At 45.1% G+C, this 26,783-nt stretch overlaps 1 protein-coding gene across 4 annotated transcripts in view; it reads right to left on the minus strand.

The window, feature by feature from the left end:
- MYO10 (myosin X) overlaps nucleotides 1-26,783 on the minus strand; it is a 293,414-nt gene that overhangs the window by 170,903 nt on the left and 95,728 nt on the right. For all 4 annotated transcript variants that reach the window (XM_048508398.1, XM_048508397.1, XM_048508396.1 and 1 more), the window contains one exon: nucleotides 6,042-6,200. In XM_048508398.1, the coding sequence (XP_048364355.1) occupies nucleotides 6,042-6,200 (159 nt within the window). The remainder of the gene's footprint in view (nucleotides 1-6,041; nucleotides 6,201-26,783) is intronic.

Here is a 26,783-nt window from a genome sequence, read left to right on the forward strand (position 1 = left end):
GCGTTGACATGGCAGCACCACGACAGCCTAGCTACTTTACAGAACTAACTCTCTCCCCCCACCCAACACACATTTTGGTTGGATTTAAAAGGTTAGATGCATTAAATGTGGGTATTTCTGGCACTGATTCATGGAAGATTCCTGTACAAGTTTAGATATTTATTTAATGGTTTTATTTTTAGCTCCCTTTCATTCCATTTGGACCCTCTTTCAACTCATATTTGCCAGAAACAGCAGACTGTTTGCAATGTGTGGGAGGCCTCTCCGGTCACTGCCAACTCCAGCACCGTAATTTGAACGCCCTTCCCTTTAGGAACATCAGAAGGGCACTCATGTGGTTTTAAGGGCTCTTTCTCCAGTGCTGTCCTCATAAGCCAAAGCTGTTCTAGGAAGGGGCAACCTCAGCAGTGCTAAGGACATGGCGATGCCCTCCTCCCCACCCCTGAAATGATAAACCTTCCCGGAGAACCACCATACCACTGGCACATCCAATTTGGGATTCTGATTCAAGTATAGATTACAGTATAATTATAGTGTGGGCATTTTTCTTGTTTTGCTTTCTGGATGAAGCATTTCAAATAACCAATAGTCACGTTTTCAAACATGGATGACTTCAGGTTATCTTCCTAGTGAGAATTCTCAGGGCAGTGGCAATCTACTTTCAAAGACTCCATCAAATCACCCAGTTAAAATTCAAAGTTTTCATCATTCATCTCAAACTAAAAAATGACAGGAAAGTTACAATACTGTTCCAAGTTTTGAATATCTATGTCACGGATCAAACTGTAAAAGCTAGCAGCCCACAGGAATATCAAGAATGAGAAAGGGACATTAAGTCAGGCCACAAAACAAAGCATTAGTCACCTCATGGTCTGGGATATTATTGAAACTTGAGGAGAACATAAAGGACAGCACAGGGGCAGAGAACAAGGGAAGCCCGAGAGAAAGGAACCAGCAAAGGAAGTCTGGGAAAGGAGACAGTGAAGAATTGTTTTTTTTTTCAACTGAGGTTTGAAGGGACATTTTAATAATTTTTTTCCTCTGAGCTGAAGGAAGGGGGAAGTCATTTCAATTGCTTGCCTGCCTCACCTCGGCCACCTTTTTAGGAGTGCAAATAAGGATAGTCAAATGTGATGGGTCAAGATTCCCCTCCCCCTTCTCCAAGCAGGTATCTCAGATTTGGAGGTCTTACAGGGACAGAAGGGCACTGGGAAGAAGATTCCTGGAGGTGGCAGGAAAAGCTTCCTTGACCCAGACTGGGAATTGATCGAACTCTTGAGAGCAAAGAGGAAGCTTCTTCCGGCTGGGACCACTGAAGGGGACACAGCTCTTGCCTGAGTTCTGGAGGGAGCAGCCATTTTGGCCAGGTGCTCGCCCAAGATGCTGAAGGACTTCTTCCAGGTAATGGAGAATCTGTACACAGTTGTGATATCTGAAGCTTAAAAGCTTACCCTATTCTAACAACTGATAGGGTATCTATACAGGAAGGGACAGAAGAATCCCTTGCTCAATCTGGTGCTTTGCTAAATATATGCTTGTAAACATTTTCTTTTAAATAAATACTTTTTAACAAATACTTTTTAATGTTTTCTGTACTGCATAAACCTCCTCCACTGTACAAAGGGGGTGCCAGGAGAAGGGAAGGCTGGCAGTTGGCAAGCAGCTATTCCTCCAGGGCGGCACCAGGCTGTGAATCGTTCCCATGGTGCCCAGGAGTGGGGAAGTAGGAGACACAGAGGCAAGGGCTCAGAGTTGGAAAGGAAGCTGGGGCGTCCTGACCCTCCCCAGTGGGAATTTCCTACAAAGGTCAGGTGGTGGGAGCAATTACCCTAAAGAGAAAGAGAGAGAAAGCCCCTTCCAGAAGAAGTTGGGAACCCCTGGGGGAGAACTGGATGGAATAGAGCCTGCAAAAATGAATACCCTAACTGCTTTCAGGGGAGGGGATTCTCACCATAAGAACATAAGAACAAGCCAGCTGGATCAGACCAGAGTCCATCTAGTCCAGCTCTCTGCTACTCGCAGTGGCCCACCAGGTGCCTTTGGGAGCTCACATGCAGGATGTGAAAGCAATGGCCTTCTGCTGCTGCTGCTCCCAAGCACCTGGTCTGTTAAGGCATTTGCAATCTCAGATCAAGGAGGATCAAGATTGGTAGCCATAGATCGACTTCTCCTCCATAAATCTGTCCAAGCCCCTTTTAAATCTATCCAGGTTAGTGGCCATCACCACCTCCTGTGGCAGCATATTCCAAACACCAATCACACGTTGCGTGCAGAAGTGTTTCCTTTTATTAGTCCTCATTCTTCCCCCCCCCACCCCAGCATTTTCAATGTATGCCCCCTGGTTCTAGTATTGTGAGAGAGAAAAAATTCTCTCTGTCAACATTTTCTACCCCATGCAAAATTTTATAGACTTCAATCATATCCCCCCTCAGACGTCTCCTCTCCAAACTAAAGAGTCCCAAACGCTGCAGCCTCTCCTCATAAGGAAGGTGCTCCAATCCTTCAATCATCCTCGTTGCCCTTCTCTGCACTTTTTCTATCTCTTCGATATCCTTTTTGAGATGTGGCGACCAGAACTGAACACAGTACTCCAAGTGCGGTCGCACCACAGCTTTATATAAGGGCATGACAATCTTGGCAGTTTTATTATCAATTCCTTTTGTAATGATCCCCAGCATAGAGTTTGCCTTTTTCACAGCTGCCATGAATTGAGTTGACATTCCCATGGAACTATCAACTAAGACGCCCAAATCCCTTTCCTGCTCTGTGACTGATAGCACTGACCCCTGTAGCGTGTATGTGAAGTTTGGATTTTTTGCCCTTATGTGCATCACTTTACATTTTGCTACATTGAACTGCATTTGCCATTTCTTAGCCCACTCACCTAATTTATCAAGGTCCGCTTGGAGCTCTTCACAATCCTTTGTGATTCTTACCACCCTACATAATTTGGTATCATCTGCAAACTTGGCCACCACGCTACCCACCCCTACTTCCAGGTCATTTATGAATAGGTTAAAGAGCACTGGTCCCAAAACGGATCCTTGGGGGATACCACTCCCGACATCTCTCCATTGTGAGAATTTCCCATCCACCATTTGCTGAAAGGGAAGCTTCAAAATCTGGCAGGGCCAGGTAAACATGAAAAGCCACTGAAGCTCAGAGTTATTTCAATGCTCTTCTAGAAACTGTGGTTCTGACCTTTCGTGAATGAGATGGTTTTTGGTATTGTCCAATATTATTCTTCTGTGCTGTCTCAAATCTTGACACGCTAAGAACTGCTAACACAGTGTTTATCAGCACACAGAAGAGCAATATTATTTCTACCTTTAGGCCACTGGGAACCAACTGACAGCCCAACTTTGTGATCTGTAACTTCATCTTTTAGCAATCAGCTATGTCACCTGCCATGAATCAACACAGAACAAAGCGTCTCTCTACTCCTTGTTTTTATAAACTGTACCTGAAAACTTGAGATGACTGGCACAACTTTAGTGCAGAGGCAAAAATATTGAGCCTTCATCAGACATTAGAGCAAAGTAAGCAAAACATCCCAAAACAACACAGCTACCTTCATCCTCTGCAAACAACAAAAAAGGTGTTTTGCTGGTACAGACAAGGCCTGACTCCCTCTGTCTTAAACACTTCTGTGCTGCTGGGGGTGAAGGCAATTCCATGGAAAGGCAGCCTTGGCTCTGGGGCTCTTGAGAGAGAGCTGCCAGGAGGCCTGATTATGGGGGTTTTGCTATTGCTGCTGTCGGTATGCTGAGGGTGGAGGAATGGGTTAAATGCATTTCTAACTGACTTTCAACTGTCTTCTGTATGATGTTCTACTGTACCAGGTGCTGGCCAAGGTCAGTGCCTGGCTGTCTTTACAGTTATCTCTTTCACAGTTCCTTTTGGGCGCGCTTTCCCAGGATAGGGGGGGGGGGGTGCAAGCTACTTTAATACTGGATTTTGCGCAGGCAAACCTCAGTTCTGGCATGACCAGAGAAGATCCTCATTACTCAATAAACTACTGTTCTTTTACATGAGTTTGTTTCAGTTTTTGGGATTCTGACAAGAGCAGTGTACAGATGGGAATTCCAGACCATGCAGGACACACCCCTTGCAATGTCAGGGTGAGAAAAACTGGGCTGCCAAAATTCCTTCTTGCACACAAGTATGAAATGTGCAGGAGCCGTATCTATCCACACACGTGGTCCTAGCAGGGGTGCTGAGCACCCATCTGTCTAATTCAGCCTCCTCTGTTTTGACTGGCAGCAGCTCTCTGGGGCCTCAGTTCAAGGTCTCCTGCCCCTCCATGCTACCTGCTCTTCTGCAGGCCAACGCAGCTGCCTTCTGAAACAACCTGATCCTTGTTGCTGGTGAGGCTGGGGATTGATCCTGGAATCTCCGCATGTAGGACAGATGCTCTGCCAAGGACTGTGGGCCTTCCCTGGGATCATATTAGTCTCAGCCATGGAATCAGATCCGACAGTTGTCACCTTCAAGTGTTACCTCTCTCGCTGCACATTCTGTTGCTTATGTGTACACCCAGGGAGCGATTCCATCACTACCCCTTTTCAGCTGGTTCTGGTAATACAAAATGGCTGCAGTATAGCCAGTGAGAGTTTGGTGGAACATAATAGGTTAATGTGAGTATAGTCCCTCCTTGAACTAAAAAATCAAAACTTGTGAATTTTTTAATACAAGGGGTGGCCACAATCTAGTATGGTTTTACAGCTCTCATGTTTCACTGCTCAGGTATGCAAAGCTCACCAGTGAGTGGAACTTTCCCACCTGGCACATCATCTCAACCAACTCTTTGTTGGCCAACTAGTGCACTCATGAAAAAAGCACACAAGAAACAAGTATCATATTAAAGTCAGCAAAATCACTAACCACCACCAAGAAACCTACCAAAAATCCCCCAGAAAATTAATCTTGAGTTTACATCTAAAGTAAATGAACACAAAAGAACTTTGAGTCTGTGATGTTATTATATAGTCACTGGTAGATAAACTGACTCATAAATACTATTTATTCTAAATTTCTGAATAGAGCTCAACAAAAGAAAAAAGAACTTGGCAGAAAATAGTATTTCACCAGCAGCTTTATAACTCTAGGGAGAAACAATGTAGCTCACATTTCTCCACATCTCAACAGGTGTACACAATGGCCAACAGTGCTCCCAATACAGTTCCAAATTCAATTCCACTGATGCAGATAAGAATTACAGTTCAGGAGGGTGCATCATTTCAGTATACATTCCCACCACACTTGATGGGGTCATTAGGCAGACAAGGGAACTAGAAACCCACTTTCACTGCAGATATTTTCAGAAACCCCGCCCAAACCCTGGCAATTCAGCGATTCAGTCTCCCCACAGAGTCCCAACTGCTGGGCGCAAGCAACCCAGTAGACGTGGCCCGCCTTCCATTCCCTGCTAACCAATCCGACACAGCCTGCAATTTCATCCATCTTTCCACAGCTGTTATGCCTTGCAGTTACTCAGGAAAAGCAAGTGCAGAGATCTGTGTGGCCCTTTATTTCTTTGTCAAATCTGAATTTTGATTTTATATCTTTAAAAAACTGTTATGGGCTGTTCCAATAGTCCATTATCCAATCCTCCAGTGATTCATCACAGTTGGATCAATGCGAACTTGGGCACCATTGATTCCAAACTACAAACCTGACTGCCTACTCAGCTCTGTTTAAGATCCTTTCAGACTTTAAACTTGCGACCTGCCTTGACAGTTCCTCTTCACTCTGAGCTCTCCCGGCCCTCAGGTTTGGCTGGCAGATGGGAAGTGCCCAGGATCCAAGAATATAAACTAAATACTATGACACATTTCTTAGGCACAAGGATAGAAAAAACTCCTCTGGTTTTTGCAGCCTCAGAACCAACATGGAGGGGTGGGGGGTGGGCTGCAATCAGATGTCTTGGCAGGCGGAGAACTTCCAAAACAGAAACAAAAAATTACTGATGCAACATATTATTTCCCATTCTAAAATATTCTTCCATTTCCCATCCCACGCCCACCCACAAGCAGGCTTACATAAATTTTGTCTTGCTGGTATCGCTGGAATAGGTTGTGCATGATGGCGCCCTCGTGGAGATCTATCAGTGCTGCCATGTCTTCCAGACCATCGGCGCTTATAGGCTGCATAGCTGTTACTTTTTGGTGTGTGATTGAACACTGTTTGTAAGTATATACCTGGAAAAAGCAAACAGGCAATTAAAAACTGCTCATTCTTACAAATGTTATGCTCTCAATTATATTCTCAGTTCTCAGGGACGACCCCACAGATAATCTCACAGCTGTACACCAAGCCGGACACGACTGCAGAGGCTGCGGCTGATCGATTCCAGCAGACCGGCCAGGTTGTGCCCAGGCAGGGCCACCTGCAATCTGGAGGAGGGTTGCTCAGGTTAACCTGGCTGCTTGAGGGAAATTAAAGTGGATGAGCCCTCAACAGGTGGTGCAGAGGCCTTGGGAAAAAATCCCCACTTGGGCAGCAAAACAGCTGGCACGCGTGCACGGCACATTTCTTTTAAAATTTCAATAATTATGTGCAAGTGTGCATCTAGGTAGGAGTCATGTTCTTCCCCTTTTACCTTTCTCAGCTTGACAGGGTTGCCAACTCCCAGCTGGAAAACTCCTGGAGATTAAGGAGCAGAGCCTGGGAAAGAGACTGTGCTGCACGGAGGGGCGAAGGGCTCCTCCAGGGGAGCTGACCTCTGCCACCGGCAAACCAGCTGCAAGTCCAGGAAACCCACAAGGCTCCTTCAGGCGGTGGATCGCATGGCATGATGCCCCACTGAGGTCCCTGCTCCCCAGCCTCCCCAGGGTCCACCCCAAAACCTTCCAGCATGCTCCAACCTAGAGTTGGCAACCCTAAAGGATGACCATGTTGGAACAGAGCAATGAACCACCGCACTGACATTTCCACCCTCAGTGCTAACCAAAAGACATGCAGGCCATCCTGCAGCTAGTAGTCAGAATACAGAAATTGCTCCCCACCAACTCTTTCCTAACTTTGTCCTCACACCAACCCTATGAGATAGGTTGTTAGCCTGAAAAACAGCTCCAAGCCAGTGCAAGTGGGCATTAAGCATGTGAATCTCTCACAAATCACCCCCAGGCAAAACACTGGAAAAAATACTAAAAAATTCAAAAAACACACAAATGAACCTGCAATTTTTGCGCCCGGGGACATTTGACCCCCCTTGTCCCTAAGGCAGATATGACACTGATCCTAATAAATCAGTGAAACAAATCAATTGCAGGAATGAGGTTTCACAAACTCAACAGAATACTAACTTCCAAGGAAGAAAATCTATGAGCACAGCAAACAAAGTAGAAAGCCTTTGCTTTTAACATTGGGTCAAATTATTCTCCTTGGCAGCGGATCTTTTCAGCCATTACTCCATCTCACTACTCTGTGAGAGCACAAATAACGCTTCTGGTTTGTATAATCTTCTTCCTTATATGTAGAAAATGATGTTGGGACGCACTTGAACACTGGATCTGTCTGAAACGATACTTCACCCAAAGCTTTGGGAGAGTAGGAAAGATGACACAATCCTCAGTTTTAGTTTATACAGCACATGGTCACTTGCTGTTTCACCAGCATGAGAGCTACCTAAAGAACTTCACCCAGACCTCCCAAGTGTGCTGTGGGTTTCAGCCCACAGCATAACGCAGAACTTTGGCTCCAACCTTCACAAGCAAGCGGTTGACAGAAGTTGAGTTTCCATTCAGGAGCCCTTGACTATTCTAAATTACAGTCATCAGGTGGGAAAATGCGGTGATCATCAATGAACAAGACCGTGACCCTGAACCACTAACAGTCCATAGTAAGCCCTGAAGTAACTGTAGGCCCCAAAATCCAGCCATCTGGGAGTCAGAAAAGAAAACAACACCTGCAGAATTGGACGCAGGGACTCCGCATCGGTATGGCTGGGCTCTTTAATTCCATGCTGAGCAGCAGAAAACAAAGAAAAAAGAGACAGCCCAGCACCTTCACTTCAAACACTAGGGGAGGGGGGAGGACGTCTCATCCGGCACCACAACCATTGTTGCTATTCACTGTGGGGAAAGAAGAGATGAGGAGAGATTCATGGCCAAGTTTTCCAGAGCCAAGGCCAAGCTGCTCTCCGTTGTTAGGTCTTGCTGTATCTTACTCTGACTGTTGAAAGCTGAGCAGTAAGAAAATTATGAACAGACGTCTAAGTGGGGAAAAATAAAAGATCATTCTCTTAGCCTTAAGGTTATTGATGTTTTTTCAGTCTGAACCATAACCTTGTTCACTGAACTATGATTGTAGAATTGGTATGGGCTCTCTTTCTCTGCTAAATTCATTTTACTTTGATCAACTTCAACCTAGCTTCAGACCTCGTTAGGGGATAGAGATGACTTCAATCATTCTGCTGGATGATCTGAACATAACAAGAGCCCTGGTGGGATCAGAGCAGGGGTCCATTAAGTTAGCACAAAGTAGTATACAGTGGCCAATCAGATGCCTGGGATTGCCAACAAATAGAACAAACAGGGCTTCCTTTACGTTGCCTTCCAGCATTGGTCTTTACACATTTACTGCCTCTGGCTATGGCTAGTAGCCACTCTTCTCCATGAATCTATCTAATAAATTCCCTTTTGAAGTTATCTGTGCTTGTGACATCACTATGTTCTGTGCTTGTGACATCACTATGCCCATTGAGCCTCTGCTGAAAAGCCTCCAAAGAAAAGCCTCAAGAGGAAGCCTGCTCCATGTACAAACTGCTCCGGATGTTTAGCCAAAAACACTTTTGATTTAATGTCAACCTACTGATTCTGGTCTGATCTTCTGAGGTGACAGAAGACAACTCTGCTCCATCGTCTCTATGACAGTGCTTCAAATATTAGAAGATGGTTATTGTATCACCTGTCAGTTGCCTCCTCTCCAGGCTAAACCCCTGCCCTGAGGAGACCAAGAATTGAATGGGTGAGCCTTGCATATGCCTTCAGGCACACAGTGAAGTTCCTTCAGCTGTGGGAGCACTGCTGCTGAAGCAACTTCTGAAAAATTTCCAAGGTCTTGGGTGCTGTGTGGTTTCCGGGCTGTGTGGCTGTGTTCTAGCAGCATTCTCTCCTGACGTTTCGCCTGCATCCGTGGCTCACATCTTCAGAGGATCGGATGTTGGGAAAGCAAGTGGAGTATATATACCTGTTGGAGTGTCCAGGGTGGGTGAAGAAACATTGTCTGTGAGTAACAAAGAAGACAGCCAGGTCAATAAGTGAGGGCATCTGAATAGAAGTATGAGTAACAATGAAGTCTTAGCATGGGAGTAACAATGAAGATAGCAAGGTCAATAGGTGGGAGCATCTGAATAGAAGTATCCTGGCCTTTGTTTCCTTTGTCTATAGTCATCCTATGTTTGTGTGGAGCTGATTAGTCACTGTCTTGACTCTAGTATTTTTCAAACTGGCAGCCAAGTTCTGTTCATTTTCATGGTTCTCTCCTTTCCGTTGAAATCGTCCATGTGCTTATGGATTTCAATGGCTTCTCTGTGTAGTCTGATGTAGTGGTTGTCAGAGTGGTCCAGAATTTCTGTGTTTTCAAATAATATTGGACACTCCAACAGGTATTATACTCCACTTGCTTTCCCAACATCAGATCCTCTGAAGATGCCAGCCACAGATGCAGGCGGTAAACGGTTCAGGAGAGGAAATGCTGTGTTACTGCACTGATCACTCCCAACATATTATTGCAACATATTTTCTTTGGTAAAATCATATTGGCAGAAGCCAGTTGTCACATCTCTCTCTGGGTAGGTAGCAGAGTGTCCACTTGGCAGCAAGCCACAGGTAAACAGCTTACTTTACAAAATCTAATCAAGGGGATGAGTTACTCCAGTATAACTTGGAGGTCTCATTTGGTTTGTGGGCATGATCTTGATTACCACACCTTGCTAAGATACTGTAAGACAAAAGAATATGGAAAGACATCTTGGTATCAGATGCTGACATTTCAACTGTTCCTCTTCTAGAAAAACATGTCAGCAAACAGATGGTTGCTTCTTTGCATTTCCTCCCACCTATTGTTAATGACTCCCTCCTAAACCACTCCAAACCCCTGTCCTAATCCAAATGTCTCAGCCAAAATTTGAATAACCTGGGCAGTAAGTCTCTACAGATCAATCTGCATTAGAAGCCTTACAGCCGCTTCCCCTTAGCCTAACAAGCAATTGGCCCTATTGTCCCGGGACTCAGTAATTAGATGGGCTGATTAATTAGCTCTAGCACCCAAAACCCAGCACAGATGTGGAGAAATTTTAAACTTAGTGCAATTGGTCCCTTTTCTCCCGCCAAGAGAACGGATTCCATCTTATAAAAAGCCTGGTTCCACCTGCAACATTTCTTGCTTCATTGCTAACTTGAACCTCCCTTTGGTCCTGTTGGTGTGAGACACGATATATCGCTCTCTACTGGGTTTCTGGGTGCTGGCGTGGGAATCCCTGCCTTCTACCAACACCTTCGTGCAGGTTCCTTAGAGATTGTTAGGTAACGTGACACCCTGGGCTGCTTCCCAACTCCCTCTCTATCCTCCCAAACCTACTTTTCCAACCTTTCTATATATTAGGAACTTGTAAGCAAATGTGCTCATGGCCCTGCTGTATAGTTTGTTTTTGAAATCAAATTTATATAAATATTCTAAAACTCAGTTTGGGCTCTTGTATTACTCTGCGGAACGCTCCTTGCCATCCGTATACATAGTCTAAAAGATCCCTTCCTAGCCACCTCTCGCATTGCCAAGCCGAGTATTTTCCCCATTGCTACTTTAAGATACTTGCGTGCTGTTACACTCTTAGCAGGTGGTGGAGATTCCTTAGAAATAAGTTCACAACCCCTGTTAAGCTAGGTAACAGCTGCAAGAACACGGCCATACAGCCCGGAAACCACACAGCACCCAAGTGATTCTGGCCGTGAAAGCCTTCGACAAGACAGTTTCCAAGGACAATCAGATCTCCAATGGTCCTCTGGGCAAAAACCCACCTGGTCCCACTCACTTGGCAAAAACACTTGATGGGTACCAAGAAAAGTGTCAGCCGGCGACAGGTAAAGCATCACTTGAGAGACCCCCGCTGCTAATAGTCCTTGCTCAGAATTTGTATTCTCCTTCTTCTGTTCTCCTAGATCTTCCACCACACACCAAGTGTAGCCCTGTTCACATGTAACAGTGAACGCACATACATCCCGCATGTACGCACCACAAACTGTGCAGAATTTCTCAAGCATGTGCTTTTGTATTGCTCTCTCTGAGAGAACCAGACTAAATCTTTTGCAACCAGTTCTGGCAAAGAAAAAAAGTTTGTCAGACCAAAAAAACCCAACACTTTACACATATTGAATAATGATGTCAATAATATAACGTCTCGCCATTGAGATGCGTCTACAAATGTAGAGCAAGACTTCTATAGTACTTGTAGCCGATCATCAAGATCTATTACATGTGGATATTCTTTTATTTTGTCCGTCTTTTATGAAATAAATTTGAAAAAAATATATCTTGCATGTACTTGTATTCATTTGCTTGTTAGGAAGAGCCAATGTTCAACTGTTCAGTTGAAGCCAGGGACCAGCACTTTCAAGCATACGTTCAGCTGTATATGCACTGAATGGAACATGAGAATTAGTCAATGCACACATAGAGAAAAGATTACAAAGGCCCTGTACGCAGACTGTCCACGCATCCATTGTGACTTGTGAACAGGGCTTGGGGCAAGCAGAGTGTGTGAGCCGGCTTGAGGGCAAGCCCCATATGCCTAATCAGCCTCCAGAAAGGATGCTGGATACCGACTTCTTTCGATAAGCATTCTGGCCCGGAGAACTCAATATAGACTCACAGAAAAACAGAGAGGAAGACTGAGCAACAGGTCAAGACATTTCAAGGCCTCAGATAGGAAGGACGTTTGAAGGATTCTTCAGTAAGAACTCACATGTCTCCCAGGGTTCTACACTCTCTTGATTCATCTATCATAAGAACACAACAATCCTTCTGGACCTTTTATGTGAGTGCACGAACAAACATCGTATCACAGTTTCTCTGCTAATGTTTGTTTTTCCAAAGGTAACCTGTAAAGATGAATTCCACAGCCAAATGGTTGGACTCACAGAACAATTAAACACCTTCTTGGCTATTGTGCATTATTAATACAAACAATGATCTGAATCAATGTTTCCTGGACTATGGATTCCTTAGGCACATTATTTTCTACATTAAATAAGAATGCTTTGTTCTTCTACTTTATGGTTTACTTTTAGTGAGACCAGACGTTATCCACTTCCAGAGGAGCCCCTTGTATTTCTGCATGAGTTACCAATCTGGGCAAGCCTTTTGGTTAAAATGAGGCCAGTTCCAAGCTGTAACTCATGCAGAGATGCAGCACAACACGCAGCTTCCTTTGGGGGTGGGTAATGATCCAATCACACCTGATGCAAGTATGAAAAAGAATTCCCTACTCCAAGAAATAATTAGTAATGAGGAAGTGTGGCAGGCAGCCTCTTCTGTGGGTGGGGGACTTGGGCTCATGGCAGCCAGAACACCAGTATTTTTGTGTGCTGGACAATAAAAGGCTTGAACGAATCATGATCGCTCACTGCCAGGTGGGAAATCGCAGGCAGACATTCCCATAATCTCAGACCATCCTCTTTTAGATCTACTCAGCTGACATACAGTGATGGAGGAAGGACAAATCTCACCTAATTGGGTTGGGTTTGGGGGTTTTTTTTGGGGGGGGGGATGTAACTGACTCAATGGATTCATTCCCTTTATATGCAAGACTGTAATTTCCCAGTCGCATGACCCACTGCCATCTGAGGGTCCTAGTAGATTTGGTGATCATCTACAGAAGAATTAACAGCAGCAGCAAAGAGTAAACAGTAAAAGAAATAATCCACCAGGTCATTTTAGCGCCATTCCGTTAACCATAACACACAAATGTTACCCACGTCTGAAGAAAATCTGAAGTGGCTGCGACGACTGCTTCGTAGGGAAACATGTGGGGGAGGGGAGGGGAGGGGAAGAGACAGCGATAGAAAGATAGAGCGGCTGAACAAACCTTCTATCAGAGTGAACTTTCGCCCCAGAGATCTGGCGAGGTCTGCCCCTAAATGACCCCTGAAACACACACCCCTCCCCCCAGAGGTGAAAGTAGTCCCAGGCAGGGAAATGTCGACCTGGCAGGGCAAGCCGTTCTCAACCCTCCATGGGGATGCTGACATGATATATAGTTCCACAGGAGATGTACCACATTTTCCTTGTAACACTTGCTTCTGTATCTAACACCAGATCCCAAGACGCTCCTAAAAATCCAGCTGGGCCAAGGCTCGCAAGCTATGCTGCTGCCGCCCTTGAAAGAAGAAGGAGGAAGGGGTGTGTGTGTGTGTGTGTGTGAATTCAATCGTTCCTGTCTCCTAATAAGAAGGCTGGCTCAAGCCCAAAGTTTGTGCAATTGCAGGTGATGGGCTTCCTCTCCGAACGACAGCTGAAGCTTTTAGGATGCAATGTTTTTTCAAGCTTTGGCCCAGGTTTGGAAAGCTGGCTATCCAGATTTGCGAGTGTCAACTTGTGCTGTAAAATGAAGGAAAGACAATCCAATCCTTGTGGGGCCTCCTTTCACTTCTAGCCTTGAAACGAGATCAGGGAACTTTATGTCTGAAGCGGATCCCTTTACTTTCCTTCAAACTTCAAATATCCAGCGACTCCCTAAAGCTACAATGGGAGCACTAAGAAAGCTGTGAGAGCTTGTATGGCAGTGGGCACGTGGAGGATCACCTGAAGGCAGGTATTAAACTACAAAGGGACAGATGCATTCTGCTCCCCCCTCCCCTCACTTCCTAGTTTGTGCAGGCAACTTTAAAACATATGGACTCTGCACTGCTTGCTGAGTGACAGATTAATGGAGCCAGCCTGGTGTCGTGGTTGTTGACCTGGAATAGCATCTGGGTGATTCCAGATACTCATTTTGCCATAATGCTCACTGGATGACCTTGGGCCAATCACATACTTTCCACCTAACCTGCCTCAAAGGGTTGTTGTGAGGATCAAATGAAAGAGACAAGATGATGTGAGTTGCTTTGGGCCCCCGGGGTGTCAGGGGGACGTTATCCAGGTGACCGAGATACATTCCCCTGACAATCCACCCCCTCTGAGGCCTCCCCACAACTCAGCCGATGGGGGCATTGTTTGTGGAATGCTTTTGTTAGCTGAAGGTCCCAGACTTTTTTTTTGGGGGGGGGGGCGGACTTTGGGAAGAAAGGCAAGATATAAATGAAGTAAATAATTAAACAAAATAGTGGTTTTAACCAAACAATCTCATTACAAGCTTGTTGTCCAAGCAATGGACCCAAAGCAGCTTACATCATCCTCTCTCTTCCATGTGATCCTCGCAACAACCCTTTGAGGCAGGTTAGGTGGAAAGTATGTGATTGGCCCAAAGTCACCCGTGGCAAAAAGGAGGCACAAATCTACACGTGAAGTAGCTGCCTGATGCCCCTCCCCGGCAGCCGCTCCCCCAGGTCTCAGGCGAGGGTCTCTCATACCACCTGCTCCCTGACCCTTTCTGAAACCAGAGAGGCCGGGGACCGGACCCGGCACTTCGCCATCACAGCCACGGGCTCCTCGGTGACAGGGATTATTCTTGGCAGCAACTCTTCAAAAGCCCAATGAGGCAATCAGCGAGTGTTTTCACGCACACACAGGGAAACGGACAGTTTAGCTGCTGTGTTCCTAACTGCCCTGAGGCAGGAGCTATTGGGGCCTGCAACCGGACTTGCCTCCATTTAGCTGAGAGGGCACCTGATACACACAACATCTCTGTAACATCTGCTTCATTTGAAAAACGTACAACTGGAGCTCAACAGACACAAGCAGACGCAGGAGATCCGTTGGCGCAGTTTTCCCTGACTGCACTCCTCAGCCGCAAGTAGCCCCAGACAGGAGCACTGAAGCAGGAATCTCTCCGCCTCTGGCTCAGTGATGCAAATTTCCTCCAAAACCTCCATTTCGTCCTGTGCCTTTTGGCTCAGGTGTACCATTCAAGGGGCACAAGCCATCGTTAACACCAAAGATGCAGAGTTACCACACAAATTCAATGGACCAGTCAAAATGAGCAGGGCCATGTGAGTCAGCCCCCTCAACAGAATTCCCTGATTTAGCACAAAAGCCACGTCAAGCAGCTTGGCATCAACAGTAGCAGAGTTGTGTCTTAGAAAATAAGCTGTACTGGTAACTCACGCTCTGCACTTTGGAACCATTTTTGGACTGGCAAAGCTAGTAAAGAACTGGGTTTGATTCCCCACTCTGCCACTTGAGCTGTGGAAGCTTATCTGGTGAACTAGATTAGCTTGTGGGAACACCTGCTTGTTTTATTTTGCCTTAACTTTCTCACCCTCTGGCCTGGCTAGCACCTGGCCCTATCTTTTGTATGACCTTGAAGACTCTGCCCTGATTCCATCCTACTGGGATCCCAAGGGTGGAGGATGAGAGGGATATTAACCCAAAAATACCATATGGAGACTCAGTTTCTGCAAAATCGGTCTTGTATCTGTCTGCAGTGTTCCTGTTCAATAAACCAATGTCTGCATCCAAGAGTCTGGTTACTGCACAGAGGTTGACAGAACCTGACACTCTCTCACACTTCTTCTAGCTCCTTCTGCTGTCCTGTAGTGTGACTCTTGCCAAAGTTATGGACCCCCAAAAGGAGTACCCCCATCCCCCATTGTTTCCAATGGGAGTTAATAGTAGAGCTAATAGTAGATGGGGCTACATTTTGAGGGTCCATAACTTTGGACCCCTTGAACCAAACTTCACTAAACCTGGGTGGTATCATCAGGATAATCTCTTGCTGAAACCAGCCAGGTTTGGCGATGTTTGGTTCAGTGGGTCCAAAGTTATGGATCCCCAAAGTAGGTGCTCCCATCCCCCATTGTTTCCAATGGAAGTTAATAGTAGATGGGGCTACTCTTTAGAGGGTCCAAACCTGGGTGGTATCATCAGGAAGGTCTCCTAAAGATACTCTTGAAATGTTGGTACTGCTAACATAAACATTGCTCCCCTGACAGGTTGAGTGAATGTCCCTTCTAAAACGACACCTGCCATGTGCAATTTTAAAAATATGTACACTAAAAATAATGAACTATTCTTTTAAAAAGCAGAGTAGTTTTGAGTCACAGTGAACAGGCATGTTCATTCCAGTTTTTATTGTAAGATCCATTGTTTGAAACCCTTCCTTACAAAAAAGCTAAGGTTTTTGTACTTTTAAAGTTATTGTTGATACCATATTGTTCTTGTTGACCCTGTTTTCCACTTAAAGAGCTAGTTTACTGTTTTTCTTTGAAATAAATATTCAAAAACATTTAACCTACTGATGCCTCAATTAATGTAATTTTATTGGTATCTGTTTTTATTTTTGAAATTTACCAGTAGCTGCTGCATTTCCCACCCTTGTCTTATACGCGAGTCAATAAGTTTTCCCAGTTTTTTGTGGTAAAATTAGGTGCCTCGACTTATATGCGGGTCAACTTATAGACGAGTATATACGGTAACTGATGGTCTGATGGTTATACATAATAATCTTGACCTACTTGTAAGCAGTGATGTGTTGCCACAAAGTGGCACTCAGGGCAAGCCCTGAGCGCCCGACCGAGTCCCTGTCCTGGCCAAACTCCCCCTGCCCTCCGCCACCGCTCTCTCCCCCCCCCCCTGCAAAAAACCACCTTTGCCACATTGGGGGGTGCGGCAACAGAAAAGGCACAGGTGAGCTCTGCCTGCTGCATCCCACCCAACCCTGCCCCCTCCCCCTCCAGTGCCCTCATTCCTCCTCCTCCTCCCACTCCATCCTGCCTTCTGGGATCACCATGGCTGCCCATCCTGGTCATGGCCCAGCCCCAAAAGTCAAGCCCCAGGCAGGCGATGCGTGATCCTCTGCACATGCTTTCTCCAACCTGACAGCGGGGGGGGGGGGATGCTGGGTGGGGGCCCAAAATGAACCCCCACGTGACCCAGGTGAATGGCACCTGGATCAAATTATCTCAGCCCCACCCCCAGATATGCCAGCACTTGTAAAACTCCTCTGATCAACTATTTGGGAATAACACATTTATTAAAGTATTTCTATCCTGGCTTTCCTCAAGGCAGCTTACAAAACGTAATTTAAAAATGAGAATAAAATCCAAAATAGCCCATTAAATAATAAATAAAATAGCCTTGCAGAGCCTCCTGGACATGTTTGAAGATGGCAGTCCTCTCACCTCCACGGGGGTCTGCGTCACTATGTGGGCATTACAAGAGACAAGGCACGTGGGCTCCAGTGAGTCGGGAGGGCACTAGCAGGAGGTTTGGGACGGGGGGGGGGGGGGCAAGGGCAGGCATGACATCCCAAGTGCCACTAAATCACTTCTGGGTTTTCCTGGAAGTGAAGTCACATCACACGGGACACTGGCGTTTAAAAATATTCTCCAGCTGCTACTTGAAGTATGTGGGGGGAGCCCTGGCAGCTCTCCTTAAGTGGGAATGACAGCTTGCAGGTAACAATCTGACAGTGGTATAGTACCCACGGGGCGGGGGGAGGGGCACGATGCCCCGGGCAGAACAGTGGCAGAGGCATGGCTGGGCCGTGGAGGGAGCCTTCCGGGGCAGGCAACGCCATGGCTGGGGTGCAGGGCATTCATGCACCCCAGGCACAGTTGTCCCTCGCTCTGCCTCTGCAATCTGACAACATAGCTGGTGCATGGGAAATATGGGAAGAGAAAGTCCTTTAGGTATTTAGAATTTACTGTTCTGAAAAGGCCTAGATGATTCCTTGCTTTTGTAAAAATGCATGACTATTTCTAATTTTACTGAAAAAGAGTAACTCAATGAACAGAGGAAAAGGAGGAAGTTATCTGGGGTCAACACCTAGAACATCTCTAGTTCTTCTCTTGCAATCACATTCATACTTTCCAAATGATCAGCATTTTCTTATTGTTATTCCTCCCTCACCTTCCGGCACGCAATAGTGGCATGATAGAAAGCCACTTGTTTAGAACGGGGGTACAGGTTGTATGTGTGTTTTGAAATGATAGAAACTATACCGCAGACAAAACTTCAGGAAATTGCTTTGAGAAGTTCTTCACATACCAGATTTTCAAGTTCTGGTTAACCTTGAGAAATCCTCTTTAGAGTACAGCTGGGAAAGCAGGATCCGATAAGAAGAAAAGATTAATGTATTATTTACCTACTTTAGGATACTGGGTCAGAGTGTTTTTGAACAATTGAAAGTTTTTGTTTTATGGTGTTTCCAGTGTCAATGCCCTACTGGTTCCACTTTGCCTGAGGTTATCTTATTTAACTCAGCAAGCCTGTTCCACGGCATATCCACTATTTCCAGAAAGGCTCAGTACAATGAAACTACATTAGGAAACTTGGTTGTATGAAGCCAGCCTGTCACAAGAAGCTAAGCCATATGCAAGTCAGCCTCTGTACATCAATAATTTCAAATCTCAATTTGCAGGTCTCACAACTTAAGTCCGGCATTCTATTCTCTTTCAGCAAAATTCAAGGTTCTATTTCATATTATTACATTCTACTTCCTTCACAACACTTGATAGTTGAAAAGAAGTAAGCAAGAACAAAATGACAGAAACAGAATGTCAATTAAGCCTTCTGCAGCTAGTCAGCAATAAATCTCAGGAAACTTCTACTCATCTCATGCATACAAGTGACTTAGTAAACAGGTTTAATCTGAAATGTGGAACTAGCGAACTGTAGCAGCTTTGGCCTTGCTGTACTGATCTAAAGAAACCATGAATGGCTTTGGATGTGATAGCCAATACTTCACATTGACCCAGTAAGTGATGGGCAGCCAGTGCATGATGCTCCTCCCCGGCAGCCGCTCCCCCAGTGTAATGGTGCCAAGCCCTGTCTGTGGCTGTTTCCTGCACCACTGTCCCTAAGAAGGTTTCCTCAGTTGTTTGTGAGGAGATCTGGCCTTGGGTGCCAAGCAAAACAGTGCTGCTCTTGGCACCTGTGCCAGAAATGGACGACCCAAAATCAGTTTATATCTCTGAAGTTTATTTAACTTCTATCTGGACAATATTCTAGTCCAATATGTAAATATTTAAACAAGGGGAGCTTCATACAACAAACGTTCTCTCTGCTAAAGGTCACCCCTGCAACAAATGCCGTGCAAAGCACAGGCGGCACAATATGGTTCAAACATACATGAGGTCCTTTCACAAGGCTGAATTCCACATGGATTCCACCCACTCAGAAGTCACCGATCCAATATTTATTAATCCTGGGCTTCCCCCCAAAACCCTGGGGGAGCCACCAGCATTCCTTCCCCCACCAGCAGCAGCTCAGAAAGAAACTGGGTTGCCCGGCAGGTTGGCTTCCTTTGCTTCCTCTGGCTCAACTGCTTTTCCACACTGAAGCACATTCATTCAAATACAAAATTCAGTACTTTATGTGGGAGTGAGAAGGTACACATTTACCCGACTCTTGCTTCAGAACAAATTCTGTTCTCCTCCAGCTGCATAAGCACAAACCCTACCGACTCCATGGTCTGTTCAATGGACAACCATTCAACATTTCTCTCTTCTAAGGTCCCAGAATGCCCTTCCAGAAACTTTTTCTTAAAGAAGTGGGGCTGTGTAACTCCAGGGCTCAAAATCCCTCTTTCCAGAAGAAAGGCAGGGTATGCATTTTAATGTCAGATAAATAAAAGGAGTACACACATTTCAAGATCTATGCCTCATATCATTACGATTATCACCCACTGTGAAACAGCATCACTTTCAATGTGGCGTAGTGGTTAAGAGCAGGTGCATTCTAATCTGGAGGAACCGGGTTTGATTCCCTGCTCTGCCGCTTGAGCTGTGGGGGCTTATCTGGGGAATTCAGATTAGCCTGTGCGCTCCCAGCCACTACGGCCAAGTGACCTTGGGCCAGTCGCCAGTTTTTCGGAGTTCTCTCAGCTCCACCCACTTCACAGGGTGTTTGTTGCTGCTGGTGGAAGTGTATGGGGCGTGAGACAAGCCCCTTTGAGTCTCTTGCAGGAGAGAAAGGGAGGATATAAATCCAAACTCTTCTTCTTCTTCTAAACTGAGGACCTCAGATTCTCCCTTTAAATCCATACCAAAGGGGGTGGATTTAAAAGGAGAATCTGGGGAAATGTGAGGGGTGCCTGCTGTCAGGGGTGCAATTGTTAAGCTAGCAGCACCAAACTTTTAGGGTATATTTAGGAGACTTTCCTAATGATACCACCCAGGTTTGGTGAAGTTTGGTTCAGGGGGTCCAAAGTTATGGACCCTCAAAGGTGTAGCCCCATCTCCTATTAGCTCCCATTGGAAACAATGGGGGATGGGGGCACTCCTTTTGGGAGTCCATAGCTTTGGCCCCCTGGACCAAACTTCACAAAACCTGGGTGATATCATCAGGAGAGTCCCCCAAACAATCCCTGAAAGTTTGGTGCTGCTAGCCTAAACAATGCGCCCCCTGCATTTTAAAAATGTTTTTAAAACCCACAAACGGGTGGGCGGATCTTTGGACATGAATGGGGGGGTTTGAACCCGAGAACCCCCCCTTACCTACGTCCTTGGCTCCATTATAAAATACATGGTTTTTAAAAATTGTTTGATAATCCACTGATTAAAAAAGAATATTAATATGGAACTTTTTACAAGACTTTGGATGTATAGTAATAGGCAATATACTTTTTTTAAAAGCCTCGTTTTTCTAGTTGCTACTTCCTGATGTCACATGGCAGCTGAAGTGACATAAGAGAACACTTTAATTCAATTAAGCACAAAAAAGGCATTTCCACTCTGGCCAGCACCCAACCTGTCTCATCTTGCTTTGCAAAAGCCAAGCAAGAAGCCAAGACAGTTGCTACAGCTGAGGCAACATTAGTGTTTCATGTCGTCAAGCATCACCAAACTTTTAATGCAGCTAGTTGAACTGGTAAATTGAATGCTAAAATATTTCATGATACAACAATTGCTCATTCATTTGGCAGTTGCAAAACTAAAACAGGAGACATAGTCTGAAATGTTTTGGCTCCTCATAGTTTATATACCGTGTTTCCCCGAAAGGGTCTCATATTAAGATAGGGTCTTATATTAATTTTTGCATCAAAAGATGCATTAGGACTTATTTTAGGAGTAAGGCTTATTTTAGGGAAAATACGGTACCTTCACAATTCATTAAGGCATGCTCTAGGCAGCTCTGTTGCTTCCCCATCTGGTGTGATGCCAGCTGCATCCTCATGGGCAGGGAGCCCCCTGACGGATCACACCACCCTGATCTGGAACTACCGCTAGGGCTTATTTTTGGAGTGGGGCTTATATTTTAAGCTTCCTCCAAAAATCCTGAAAAATCATGACAGGGCTTATTTTCGGGGTAGGTCTTATTTTCGAGGAAACACGGCATGATTTTTTAAAAAGAATTTAGGAAAAGTATTCTTTGTCAGCATTTCCACGGACACCAGCAGCCACAAGTATTACAAACTCTTCTCCAGTGTCATACAATATTTTGATGTAGGGAAAGACCAGTAGCTACGACCTGGCTACAGAAGTGTCACGTGGCAATTCTGACAATCAAAGTCCTAGGAAAAAGTGTGAAATCAGCAATAACAAAATTTCCCAGCAGCAGCTTAAATTGATGCCTAACATTATCTGTGTGATCGCTTTGAGCTATAAAGGAAGCCTCCCCAAATGGAATTCCCTGAGGGATGCCAGACATAACTTAAAAATATTATTGGGAAATAGGCTAAAGACTATAGATTTGCAATCTGTTGAGGCTCTTGACAGAATTTATCCACGTCGAATGCACCAACCACAGAGGTTTGTCCTAACATTTAAATCGGCATTCGTTCCCTCCCTGATGCTAAAGAGGAAAACATCGCTCACAAGGAAGGGTGTATTTTTAAGCAGAGTTTTTGCTAATCAGTTAGTGAACCCACTTGTGCCACAAGACTCAATGCCTGAGTCCACAGCCTCCTTGTCTGCAAATATCAGATCAACGAGGTCTGCCTCCTCTCACCCAAGGAAACCTAACAAACAACCATCGAGAGGTAGCCATGATAAGCCTTGTTACAATAATAATGAACTAGCATGGGCTGATTGTGACTTGCTAGAAAACAGTGCCAAACAAACTTTCGAGCTTCTACCCTTGGAAGAAATTGAGGTAACTATTAATAGATTCAAAAACCTCCTAGAAAATCTTTCTGCAATTAAAGAGCATACCCAAAGCCTGCAACAACAGGATGCTGTGACAAATAACAGGGAAACAGTAGAACCAACTGAGGATCAAACAGCCTCCTCAAATGATTCTTCTTGCCTAATTACTTTGCAAGAATCTCCTGAATCCCAACCATCAAACTCACAGCAATGTGTAGGATGCTCACTACCTTTAATACATGACTACCCACTAGAGGAAGCAGGGATGGAACTTGAAATAGATCTGACGTCACACAGAGTGCTCCATACAGCTGTAGGAATGGTTACTGGGGGCAAATCAGTAACCCAGGAACTCAAAGAGAACGGCATCCTTGAAAACAACGTGTCTGCTGAGGCCCACGAGGGACATATAGAACCACTGACCTTGTCCACACTAATGCTGGAAGAATATCAGGAACAGTGTCACCCAGAGCAACCTCCAGCATTTCCCCTGGACCAAATGGCACAATCTGCACCTAACCCTGGCTCCAATAACATCAGTAATACTATCCCCTCCCCAGATGCATCAGATGTCCCACTTATTAAGGTACAAAGCAGTGGGAATGGATGTGTATTTTTTGACACCAACAACTCCCTGGAGCAATTAATTAAGTGGGACTGACGCCCCATCAGCCAGCAACCTCTGAGGATTCTCTCCTGGAATATTGTTGGCTGGAACAGCAAAATAATGAACCAGGATTTTTTGCAATATATTTCGAGACATGACATCATACTTCTCCAAGAGCCTTGGTCTCCTACTCCAATCCATCTCCAAGGTTATTCTGTACGCTATATCCCAGTGCACAAGGAGAATCTCAGAGGGCGCCATAGAGCTGGACTTGCAATACTAATCAAAACTTCTTTATTTTCTGATGTTTTGACTCTTCCAGTTTGTGAACACTTGGTGCATGCAGTAAAGATAACAGGGGAAGGCCGCAGTCTCATAATGATTAATGTTTACCTTCCCCCTAGCTCCATCAACAAGACAAGGGGAACACAGTGGCGTAAAATCACTGAATATTTAGAATACAACTTTCTAACAAATGCGATGAATGGTTGGTAGCAGGAGATCTTAATGCCAGGGTCGGTAAAGATGAGCAGTGCCTCCAGAAGTTGGTGGGCTGGACACAGAGAATTGCCCGTGGTATTTTTCCTTAACCAGAAAATCAAAAGACATTTTGACTAATGCGGCGGGAGTAGACTTTGTGAAATTTTGCTCCCACTTTGGCTTAATACACTTAAATGGCTTAACCGAATATGCAACCTCAGGTGACTATACCTACGTATCAGTGTGCGGTAATAGTACTATAGATTACATACTAGCCTCTCAAGCAAGTTTCGAACAGGTCGAGAGTTTTCAGGTTTGGGGCGATCACATGCCACTTGTGCTTTTTCTGAAAAAGGCAGCTCTTAATTTTAGCGCTCATAGCTTATGCTTAACTAGAGCTCCAAGGATTATTTGGAATAGGGACACTGAAAGGAAACTTGAAGAGTTTCTTTCTTCTCCTCTCCTAACTAAAGCCAGGCAAGACTTAATAGCAACAACATCACCAACCCAATTTTTAGAACAGTATGAGGGACTCTTGGAAACCATTACAGATGAAGTTGCAAGTTACTCAAGTCCCAATGAACCTCCTTTTGACAAATTTCTGAACAAGGAGTTCAATAAGGAATGTAAAATGGTGAAAAATCAGATCAGAAAAATCTACAATACCTTTAAAAGCAGCAAAGCAGCAACCTTACCTCGAGAATATTTTTCTCTCAGGTTCCGGCTAATGCAACTGCTTCATGAAAACAAACTAAAGACCATAGAATCCCTATGGAACGCTCTAATACAAGCTTCAAGGAGTAACAACACAAGAGTGTTCTGGTCATTAGTTGCTGGAGCCATGCACACGTCAACCTTTTTAATGTTTAATATTAACCCCCAGAACTGGTTTACATATTTTCAAAGTCTATTTAAAGGAGACAATGAATCGGCTTTGCAGAACGACCTGACACCTCTCAGTCAGGTGGCTCCCTGGCCCGCAGTCTCAGTCTCAGAAATCAGACTATTAATTGCTCAGTTGAAACTGTATAAATCACCTGGCCCAGATCTAATGCCCCCAGATTTTTACAAAGCATTTCCTGACAGGTGGGCCCCCCTTCCGGCCGCTCTGTTTACTATGGTCGATAGGTCAGGTACTATCCCGGGGTCTTGGGTAAATGAAATAATAACGCCAATATTCAAAAAGGGTGACCATATGTCACCAGCTAATTACAGACCCATCAGCCTTTTATCTGTCTCTGGTAAACTTTATGCCAAACATCTATTAAATAGGCTATGTACCTGAATCAATTATGGAAAAATTCTTTACCCCGAGCAAATAGGATTTTAAAAAGGTTGCTCTACACTTGATCATTGTCTGATCCTCAACCTCCTGTTATTAAAATACAAAACGAGGGGGCGATCTGAGATCTTTGCTGCCTTTCTGGACCTGAAAAGTGCCTTTGATTCAGTTGTAAGAGACTTGCTGTGGCTCAAGTTAACAGAGATGGGGATCGACGTTAGATTATTACTACTTATTAAATCTCTCTATTCAAACACAACCTGCCAGATAAAATGTACAAACTCTGGAGACCCAACTCCTAAGATTCCCGTCGTGACAGGTGTTAAGCAAGGCTGTGTATTGGCTCCAGTCTTGTTTAACCTATTCATTAATGATTTGGTACAAGTGTTGTCAGATGTTAATGCACACAGCCCAGTTCTTTCAAACAAACCCATACCACTCCTACTTTATGCTGATGACATGATACTGATCTCTAAATCTCAAGTGGGCCTTAAAAGGCTCCTTAGAAAAACTATGGAGTACTATACATCTAACTTCCTGTCCTTAAACCCAGAAAAATCAAAAATTGTCATCTTTTCTAATGTATTTAAGCCTTCTAGATTTGGCCTGACTGACGCCCCCTGGCGTTCTCTGGCACTGAGAGCTTTCTCTATCTGTTCGCTCAGAAAGCGCGCGAAAGCTGCTGGCGGGGCGGATTGCCAGGCCGCGACTGCTGCCGCCGCGGGGTCTGGCTGCTGACTGGCGCCGTTGTGCACCTCTGCCCCTCCCCCCTGGGTCCCCGATAATGGCCTAGGCTCTAATGGGGCCCTTGAGACTTCCTCTGTTTGGGGGGAAACCGGGGACTCCGAATCCCGCATGGGGTAGGAGGAACCGGCAATGGAGCCGCCTGGATCGGCTGCGCCCTCGGAAGGCGCATAGCTCCCAGCAGTTTCGGTTTCGCTCGCGCGTTTAGGCGCGGGCGCTCCGTCCTTCTTGCCACCTGCGTTTTTGGCCGTTTTCTTCTTTGCGGGTGGCTGCTGCGCTTCTGCAAGTGCCGCTTTGTTTCTCGCAGCTCGGGTCCCCTCCGCCGTCGCTCTTGCGAACCCCTCCCTGGGGGGGGGGAGGTGAAGGAGCCGGTCACCATGTTAAGGCGGGAACCGTTGGGAATGGCGGGGTTTCGTTTTCCCCAGCACACGGCCACCTGCTTCTAGCCACCTGCTTCTAACTAATCCTCCCCTCCCAGTTTACTCACGTTTGGTGGAGTGGGAAACAGGAGGGAGACAGAATTGCACACGCACACACTATACTGGATGGAAGAGCTAGAGCCCTGGGGAGCTAGTGAAAAAACCATGCACTCCCTGCAGGCAGGAAAAAATACTGAGGAGGAAAGCCTAGGACACGTGACAGGAAGGGATCGTTAATCAATTAAGTGGTTCCTGCCTCCTTGCAAGTGGTGAAGAAGACACCCAATCAAGATATCCCCCGCCTCCAGTAGAAGGGTCGTTACTTATCCATCCCTCTCCAGGATCGAGTTTGTCCACACTGTAAAAATCAAGTGGAGACTCTTGCTCACATTATTCTTGACTGTCCAAGATATGTGGGCATCAGGAATTTCTCTCCCAGGCTGGCCCTAGACAAATCTGAAAGTGACTCTGACTGTTCTGTTGTGGAGCTTCTGTTAAACAACACAGATGTCATGCTCTTGGAAAAAGTAGCAAAATTTATTTTACAAGTGACAGAACTTTCTAAGTAATGTATACTGCTATATACAGTCTTCCTGTCTGCGTTTTGAATGTACTCTTGATTTGTATTTCAAAAATGTCTGGCAACGCTCAAGAACCTATTTTTTAAATGCCAAATAGAGGCTGTTGTTGTTGTTGTTATGTAGGGAAAGATGTTCAAACTTTGAAAATGAATCTGCAGAGATGGTTTTGAAATATATTATTTCAGTTGGACAAAAAATGGAATAAATTCAAAAGTAGAAGTATTTGGAAGAGACCATACAAACAAAAATTGGCATGAGTCAACAGAAGGGAAGAAAAAAATATTGTTACAAAGCTGAACTATCACATGTATGGCATTGGTTGTCCTGTACATGTTCTGCACAATACAGTTAAAACTTCAGCAAACTGCCTACAGGTAAATATTCAGTGTCTCCCTGTTACAATTTACAATAATTTTAGTGTACACACTGTTCACACCCTAAAGGAGTTATGTGAATTTGCTAACACTGCATGCCATTATGTTT

Source organism: Sphaerodactylus townsendi, linkage group LG09, assembly GCF_021028975.2.
Source record: "Sphaerodactylus townsendi isolate TG3544 linkage group LG09, MPM_Stown_v2.3, whole genome shotgun sequence".
In the NCBI taxonomy this organism is placed as follows: Eukaryota; Metazoa; Chordata; class Lepidosauria; order Squamata; family Sphaerodactylidae; genus Sphaerodactylus; species Sphaerodactylus townsendi.